Source organism: Synchiropus splendidus, chromosome 9 (genome assembly GCF_027744825.2).
Source record: "Synchiropus splendidus isolate RoL2022-P1 chromosome 9, RoL_Sspl_1.0, whole genome shotgun sequence".
NCBI classification, from domain to species: domain Eukaryota; kingdom Metazoa; phylum Chordata; class Actinopteri; order Syngnathiformes; family Callionymidae; genus Synchiropus; species Synchiropus splendidus.
Window position 1 is genome coordinate 4,437,152 of NC_071342.1, and position 8,920 is coordinate 4,446,071.

The window sequence follows — 8,920 nt, forward strand, 5'->3', positions numbered from 1 at the left end:
GGACAAAACTGTACTGAGCTCATACAGGTCAGTTTTGCTTGGTGATTGATATTTGTGACTAGTTAAAACTGGAATAGAGTCTGGGTTTGGCTCATTGCCCACTTTGAAGTCCATGTCACCCATTCAATGTATATGGAGAATTTCAAGTGAGGCTTGACCGGGATGGGATGGAATGGGATGTGATGTGATCCTACATGCCCTGTCATTGACAAACGACCTAACAAATAGTCAAATGTCCATGTTGAAATATTTGTAAAACAATGCATACAGAAGGAACATACAAACCTTATTTAAGTGTTCCACCTAGTGAGGCAATAATGCAGGGGCAAAAGTAATTTTCAGTTAGCACCAATAGCTATTCATAACAGTAGTTGAAGTGTATATCAGCAGATCCCTTGAGAAACACCATAGCATTTTATCAAAGAAAAAAAGAACAGTGCTCTCATGAGTTCTCTGCGGTGGATGGTGTTCCAAACCAAAACTTTTGTTCTTGAGCTCACTCATGAAAATGCTGCAAACCTTTAACAAAGGCATTTCCCTTGTGATCCTCAGACAGACGCAGCATTGGTCTTCTTGCAGCAGCACTCGGAGCCACCTCCAGCAGGTCGTGAATATTCTCGTTATAAATTTCACAGAAAGAAACCCAAATTGAGAACTTGGTGTTGGTGTCCAATGGCAGATGGATTTTGTCTTCTGAAACACATTTGGAGGCAGAGACAAACGCAATTGGTAGTCTGTCACATGATTTCACACCAGACAAACCTGACAAACATACATGAAATATACATGAACAAAAACATACACGGATATTTTGTTTTTTGGCATAAATTGAATTTGCATTTCAGTAGATAAGAATACAGGTATACTGATTCAAGGGAGTTTGACAGCCAACGCCGGCGTACAACATTCTTGGAGAGTCTGGAGGACTTAGTTCCTGATCATAGGTTTAAATGTAATTGTACAACAAGGAGCACTAAGTATTATACTAAAATATATAGGCATTAGTAGATACTGAGACTCTGGATCGGTGTTTGTACTGGTGCCACACTCACTTCTCGGAGATATATATATAAAACATACATGGATGGAAGTAGGAAATGGATCCATTTTCCTACTTAAATTTAGTGGGTGCAGCTAATATTCTGATGCGCTCTATAGTTCAGAAATTACGGTCCGTTGTGATTTTTGTGTGATATAAACAATACACAGCCAGTATTTGGGGTATATGAAAAATTCCTTTCATGAAACAAAAAAATTAAAAACAACAGTATTCCATATGAAATGGTGTACCAGACAGTACTACATTAAGTGATATCTTTTTAATCCAAATACAATTAAATAAATACAATTACTGAATTACTTTAAATGCTTCATCTCTCTCAAAGAATTTTGTATTCACTGTGGCTGTGTCACATGGTGAATGAGAATAAGACAGCGTGCCCAAACACATCGAGACGTTTGCCGTTTCTTCTCAGTTAACAACACAGATGGCTCTTCTTTTTTGGATGTTTTAACACTGTTACAATGAATCCCTTCACGCACTTCACAGCATTGTGATGAGAATATTGGGCACAATTCACCAACAACTGAAAACTATACATTTGTGAAAAAATCGACTTCTTACCTTCCAGAGAGGCACTACAGGGGGACTTCAAAATGCTTGGGTTGCACTTGTCAATCTGTCAAGAAAAAAGAAATGACAAAAGTAACACCAGAATCCTGGAAAGTTGTAACATTATCCAAGAAATACTTTCCGGTTTTATTATTCACATCAGATGGTGGATGGAGTGATAATTGATAATAATGAAAAATAAACTGACTTTCATCCATCTGAATAGGGATGCACGGAATTATCACACAAAAAGCACTATTTGGCCAGAGGTGGAATTGTGAAAACAAGGCTGTGTTCATAATCGGATATATGATAACAGGTTCCCTGCTGATTGGTCTAAGCAGCTACCTGTTCTATCGCAAAGTTCGGACTGTTGGCAGCATATGTGGCCATGGAGAAGCTGCCCGTCATGACTGAGGGATTGTGCAGGGCTGCCAGCACTCAGACTCAAGCGACAGGTGAGCTCAGCCGCAAGCTGGAGGCGATTTCTGAGCACCTTCGCAGAATGAATAACAACATGGAGAAGCTGTCAGCTCGGCTTGGCTGAAGCTGGCCATCGAATTCGGACATATTGGAAAGAGCCACCAGGAGACTCAGAGAGACTCAAGGGCAGATGGAAAATTCTAGCATCAGCCTGACCCAAAACAAGTTGTTATCTTCATCGGCTCCCAGATACAACCGGCCTCCCAAGGTCGCTCAACTCTCCTGGAAGTTTTGCAGACAAGCTGCTCTGCCCCCACCTCCATTCCCATCACTGACTCTTCACCCTTGTCTTCAACGCCTTCTTTGGCCCCCACTGTGCCTCCCTCCCACTCAGCGCAGAAAGAATGGCGGCGCCTGAATGGCAGCAGCTTCCCTCATCTGCACCTGGAGTCCTCCCATCCCAACTGCCTCCTCCCTTCGATATGTGCAGTCCTTGAGTTCTGTTGTTGTGTCTTCGATGTGCTCATGTGCTGAGGTGTTTTTTTCTAATACCAACACTGCGCCCCCACTCACAGGGGCCTAGTTTGGGAGTTGCTTTTTTTCTCCCTCCTCCTTGTGTTCTCTATTCTTACTGTGATCGCTACTTCTGTCCTCCCTGTTATTAAAAATAGTTATTCACATATTGACACCTTGGCATATTATCTGTGCCAATGGTTCTATACATAAAGCAAACAGTGTGGGACTTAAACAACAGCCCTGACTTGTGCCTCTTTGCAATATGAATCTACTTGAAAGAGAACCATTCATTTTCCACTCTGGCCGTAGGTTGATTATAGATTGTTTTGATAATTTGAATTGTGCTTTCATAAAACCCCAATTTTTTTAATGTTAGATATAAAAACTCCCAGTTAACACGATCAATTGCTTTTTCTGCATCTAAATTTATCAATGCAGTTGGTATACTCCTTTCTTTAATACGATTAATAATATGTAATGTTCTCCTGATATTATCTTGTGTTTGGCGACCAAGTATGAATCCTGTTTGATCCTCATCTACGATGTCTGTAATAAAATGCTGGATCCTTCTTGAAATGATTGAAGTCAATAGTTTAAAGTCTACATTTAGAATTGAAATTGGATGGTAATTTTGGCAATATTCCTTATCTTTGGCAGGTTTAGGCAGGACTGTAATAATAGCTTCATTCCAGGATGGAGGTAAAACTGCTTTTGAAAGTGTCCAATTAAAGGCAGAGTGAAGTAGAGGTGATAACTCAATTTCAAATTTCTTATACGACTCTGATGGAAATCTATCATTTCAGGTGATTTGTTTGTTTTCAACTTTTTAATTTTTCTGAATTTCTTCATGAAATTCCTATTTTTTTTTTTCTTTTTCCTTCTTAAGTTTGCTGGAAATGCTAATAATTTAACCTGTTGTGACAGCTTTTAATGCATCCCATAATATCATTGGATTAGTTTCATGATGATCATTATCTGACAAATAGTCTTGAATTTCTAATTTAATTTGATAATTTGATGATCTGATTTATTATTATGAACTCCATCATTCTGCATAGTTTTTCTTTTTCGCACCATTTTAATTTGATTGATTGATAAATATATTACAATGTGGTCTGATACATCTGTCACCCCTATTTTACAATCCTGGACGATACTCCGGTTCCCATTCCGCATGAGGAAGTAATCTATTCGAAAATATACTTTGTGTGATGCTGATAAATGTGTGTGTAATCCCTTTGATGAGGGTGAAGATCTCTCAAAACATCAAAGTACCCAAATATTTTCAATAAGGTTTGCAAGAATATTTTTGCCTTTTTTTTCTACTTGGTGCATCAAGGTCTCTATTCATTATCACATTGAAATCTCCTCCGCATATGCAAACACCTTCATTTTCTTGTGTGATGAGATCAAAGAAGAATGTAAAGAAACTTTCATTGGTCTCAGGTGGTGCATACCAGGGTTACAGAACACTGGTCTCCTGTCTCTTTCTTGATCACTGATTTCTTTTTGACATTCGAATCTTATTGTGTTAGATATTAAAATTGCAACCCCTCTTTTTCTCAAGTTAGTATGACTATAATATGTATTTTCAAATCCAAATCTCAAGTTTTTCGTCTGGTTTTTCTTCTGTCTGGTGTGTCTCTTGCAGAAAGTTGATTTGTGTTTTTTCCTTTTTAAGTTCATTCATGATTTTCTTTTAATATGGTTTCCCAATCAATTTACATTTAGTGACATGAGCTTTATGGTTTTAGTATTTTTCCAAGATGTTTCTAAGTTGTGCAGGTTTGCAATAGCTCCCCCACAGGACCCAAAAAATAAAATAACCCAAAAATGCTAAACTCAAAATATGTACATAAACGACTCCTAAAAAGAGACAACTCTGAACCATCGTTGACACGTTCATCCATTGTGGGTAGTCCCTTCATAACAGAGGGCTCTCCACCCAGAAATGAGGTTTGCGCTCCTCATACTGTTCTCACTATAGTAAATAACAGTCCCTTTACACCAACATATTGATATTAATAGCCCCTTTTCTGTATAACATATGTTAATGAACAAAAACTTACAGTATTACATCAAACTTAATAGAAGAAGTTGCTGCTTGCAAGTCTATTTATGAGGATTTCATAGCTCCTTTTGTATTGCTGTCCAGGCGTTGGAACTGCAGTAGTCTTCCTCTCGCAAAACGACCAGTTTCTCGCAACTCGGGTCCAGGTCCCAACACTCGATTCTCTCAGTCTCTCCAGTATGTTATCCTTGTTCACAGTGCCGGTTTGCACATCATCTTTTTTTAATATCATTTCTTTTGTGGTGAACTTTAAAAAGTTCAAGATGATCAACCTCGAAGGTTGATTCGGTCTTGGTCTCGGGAACATCAATCTGTGTCACCTGTGATCAGGTGTCCATGAATTCTGCCAGCAATTCGTGTTTCGGTTACGGCCCTTCTTCAATGCCATATGTCCAAAGATTATTGCGTCTGGAGCATGATTCTAGATCATTGAGCCAATGCACCATGATTTCCTGTTGTTTAATGAGGTCTTGTAGTCTAAGTCTGAACTCCATCTCTCCACTTCCTCCAGCCAAGTTAGAGCTGTGTTTACATTCTCTTTCTGGGCATCAATTTCCATAGTTACCTTGGTCAGCGTCTGTTCCATTTCTTTCTTCAAATCTTGTATTTCACTCTTCAGTTGTTTTGAAATATCATCCTTGAACACCCTCAGTTCGACTTTTAGTTCCTTTTGCATGGCTTGTATCCGTTTACTGATGTCATCCAGGCTAGTTTGTTGTGCGGGCGCCATGCTGTTAGCTGCAGGTGCTTGCAGATTTTCTGTCTCCTCTTCACATTGAAGCCGTAGTTTGACTGTCTGGGTTTTCTTATTGTTTGTTTTTGATATTCCTGCCTTCATGCTTTAATCCTCTTAGTGAGTTTTTTTGAGTTATATAGGAATTCGAAATTGGTTTTCAGGGAGTCAGTTACTCACATGTCCATCACACCTTAAGTCCCACCGGAAGTCCAAATATAAATAATAATTTCTAGAAAAAACAATTTCCATGGTCTGTGTTTAGAAGACAGTGGAGGCAGGAGACAATATTTCGAGTTGAGTTGCTGGGATGCATAGATTTTTCTGTGGCTCTGATGTTGTAAGCTGTGATTTCACATACCAAGCTTTTTCGTCATTTTTCATGAGATTGTGAGAGAAGTCACGAAGTCTTTTGAATATAGAACTTCTATATTTGAGTGCTCTTTCTGCGTCTCTGCAGCGTGATGAATGACATGGAGCACTTGATTTTATCACTTCTGTCTCAGGTTGAGCGCGAGCGATTGCTCTTGTGAATTTATGCACTTCCAAATAATAACTGGTTTTCGAAAGGTTTCCAAGAAGCAGCTATAACTGCTGTTGTGACTCAAAACGCTGGCAGAGCGTCTGCTCCTTGGAGGTTCTGACGCTGAAAACATTGCCGCCATAGTGCCTTCCAGAGTAGCTTCCCAAGCGGGCAACTTTCGTGGGGAAGAAGTGTGGGGCAGTCTTTGTTTCATGATGAATATCACATTTTCATAGCCGTAGGAAGACAATTGTAATCCTGATAAAAAAAATGAATTGACCAGCCCTAAAGCCAATGCTAAAAGAGTTTATTGTTTTGTATGAGCGTTGTCGAATACCGGAGCTTTCAGCAGCTGATAGCACCCATGGACACTCAATACTCATTCCCTGGACATGTAGTCAACAGCAGTCTGTCAGGTTTTATGGCTACATTCTGGTTTGCCATAAGCGATGAGTGAAGTTTACATTGTCGGTTTGAACTGTTCTTTGAAAAAGGAATAAAAGTTATTTATGTCATATGAACATTTTTGTTTCATATTCTTAATTCATTTTGCTTAAGGTTGTACTGTTTTCTGTTCAGTGTTGTTCGGTATTATTATTTAATAGGTTTGCCTAATTCATTTTTTTTAAATAGTGATGTTTTAGCATGTCTTAGATGTGGGGAAAACAAAAATTTAAAATTGGTATCGGCCTGTTGAAGACTTTAAAAAAAATGTGTTAATCCAAAATGGAGTCAAAATGCACTATGTCAGACCACTGACAAAATTCAGGCAACCCACTCCCCCATTCCTATGATTCTTTGCAGGTTACATGATCCAGCTTTAGTGACATCAGTTATAATTACATATTTTTTGAGTCGCTGCTACATTTGTTATTTAAAAAAGCAAACTACTCACAAATGGGTGAAAAGCATTATCTTACCCATCAGTACATGTTAAGATGACATTTGATCTCGCAACACTGTAGATTTCCATAAAAGCAGGAGCCTTTGATATTTGAATTACAAATAACAGTCCACACTTCTGGGCCTGCAATTTCCAGCCATTTAGTTGAATGACTGAAAACATAAGGGACAGACTAACCTCCTTCATCTGCCTCAGGAGATTGCTCTTGAAGGTGGCCTCCATGGCCTGTTGCTCCTGCGTAAGTGTGGTGAACTCTCTGCAGCGGTGAGGTTTTATGCTCACTCCATTAAAAACCCGATCCTCAATGCTGCTAAAGATGACCTGCAGAGAGCGAGGCAGAATTCCTGCATCTGCATCTGGGCCTAAAAAGAAAGGAAGACTTCAACCATTTCGGGCAGCCGCAAACCAAAACACACCACAGCAGTCCATCATCAGAACATGAGAATGTTCAGATTACAGTCACACACAAAAAAAGCATGCAGATTCAGTGAAATGTTTACGGATGTTACAGCTGACTGACTGACCCAAAAAGGTGTATGTCTTCCCAGTGTTGGTCACGCCATAGGTAAACAGCAACGAGTGCCCTCCATCCAGCACATCTTTTACCAAGTCCTGGACGGTTCCCTGGAACAACTGTCTCTGTGTAGTTTCCGGACCATACACCTGATATGGGGAAGGATGTTGAAACTTTATAACAGAATAAACACAGATGAAAAAATACTATTCAGTTATGCAATTGTGCACTATACAATATCATGAATAAGCCAACACATATACTGAAGAATAATACAATAAAACCTGAGAGAACTGGAAGCGCTGTCCAACATGGGGCTGAGGTCTATCAGTGCTGTGTCGGGTCAAGAGAGACAAACCAGGAGGTTTCACCAAAATTGTGTCGGGCGGCTCAATGGCAAAGTAGTCCTGCACAAATACATGGAAAAAGACAAATAAATGAGTAAATACCAACCAAAATTAGCATTCGCTTGTCAAAAGCATTAAGCCACAAATTTCTCGCACAATTTTCACATTTTTAGCGCAAGAAAAAAAACTAAACTAAAAATAATACATGAATAATTTTTAAAAAACGATCGGCGCACACAGTTCAGTGAACTGAACTCACATAGACGGTTGGTTCAGCATGTAAATGAAAGGAGTGGCATGACTAAACTTCATGAAGAACCATGTAACCTGACAACATGTCAGTCAACTAAAGAAACAAAAAAAAACAATAGTTGTTAAAAGAATATCATTGACAAAACTGACATGAGAAAAAACAGGATAACCCATATCAAAATAAATCCACAAATTTACAAAAATCAACATTTGCAGGTCTAAGCTAAAGCATCAATAACATTTACCTGCGACTCCCCACTTTCGATCTCCGCCGAGGTGAATGGCCGGATCCGAAGGTAGACCTGCAGGTGTTGTCGCTCTTGGACACCGGTCTGTCATACATCACAATGACACATGGGTGAATGAGCGTTGAAAGGTTCAACAGTTCAGTATAAATCAGTCTCCTTACAGCAATAGATTTAGTGATTTTTGTAGACTATAGTCAGCATTTTGCAGTTTATGTACCGATCATATCCATTCACTCTGACAGGAAAATGTATACTTTCAATATTTAGAGCAATCGCAACTGAAATCGAAGTTTCGTTTCCTTTGAATTACATTTCAAATGACTGTTTTCGTCTTTAAAAACAATGTCCGTATGCGTATTTTCTCGGCGTTGACTCACCTCTAACGACCGATTTGTTGTGCTGTTCATGTCGATTTCTGTGCAGACACCGTCGAGTCCATGCTGAAACAGTAGTACACAGTCAGACTACTGTTGAGCATCATTAAATGGCTGTCTCTTGCTATTTTACTAGCAATAGAAATGAATATATTAACGGATAACTAGGGCGTATGATTAGCTTATTAGCCTAGCTTCAACCAGACGACGGGCTTCAACGGTCAACATCAAACAACACCTTGACACACGATTTTTAAAACGTACACCGATATGTTTAGGCTGGTTCCGGAGAATACTCACGAGGGAGTCTTTGAGCAACATGGGTTGTACGGCCAGGGGAGAAAACGTTTCTTCTGCACGGAAAAGCGAGACGAGCTGCCGCCATCCGAGTTTGAAAGTACTG

General features: G+C 39.3%; 1 protein-coding gene across 3 annotated transcripts in view; it reads right to left on the reverse strand.

The window, feature by feature from the left end:
- Positions 1 to 8,920, reverse strand: part of kif20ba (kinesin family member 20Ba) — a 36,022-nt gene extending 27,102 nt beyond the window's left edge. For all 3 annotated transcript variants that reach the window (XM_053875836.1, XM_053875837.1, XM_053875835.1), the window contains exons 1-8: positions 8,818 to 8,920; positions 8,521 to 8,583; positions 8,141 to 8,227; positions 7,581 to 7,703; positions 7,307 to 7,445; positions 6,960 to 7,144; positions 1,625 to 1,679; positions 520 to 693 (exon numbers count right to left, since the gene is read on the reverse strand). In XM_053875836.1, coding sequence (XP_053731811.1) covers positions 520 to 693; positions 1,625 to 1,679; positions 6,960 to 7,144; positions 7,307 to 7,445; positions 7,581 to 7,703; positions 8,141 to 8,227; positions 8,521 to 8,583; positions 8,818 to 8,838 — 847 coding nt within the window. In that variant the 5' untranslated portion in view covers positions 8,839 to 8,920. The remainder of the gene's footprint in view (positions 1 to 519; positions 694 to 1,624; positions 1,680 to 6,959; positions 7,145 to 7,306; positions 7,446 to 7,580; positions 7,704 to 8,140; positions 8,228 to 8,520; positions 8,584 to 8,817) is intronic.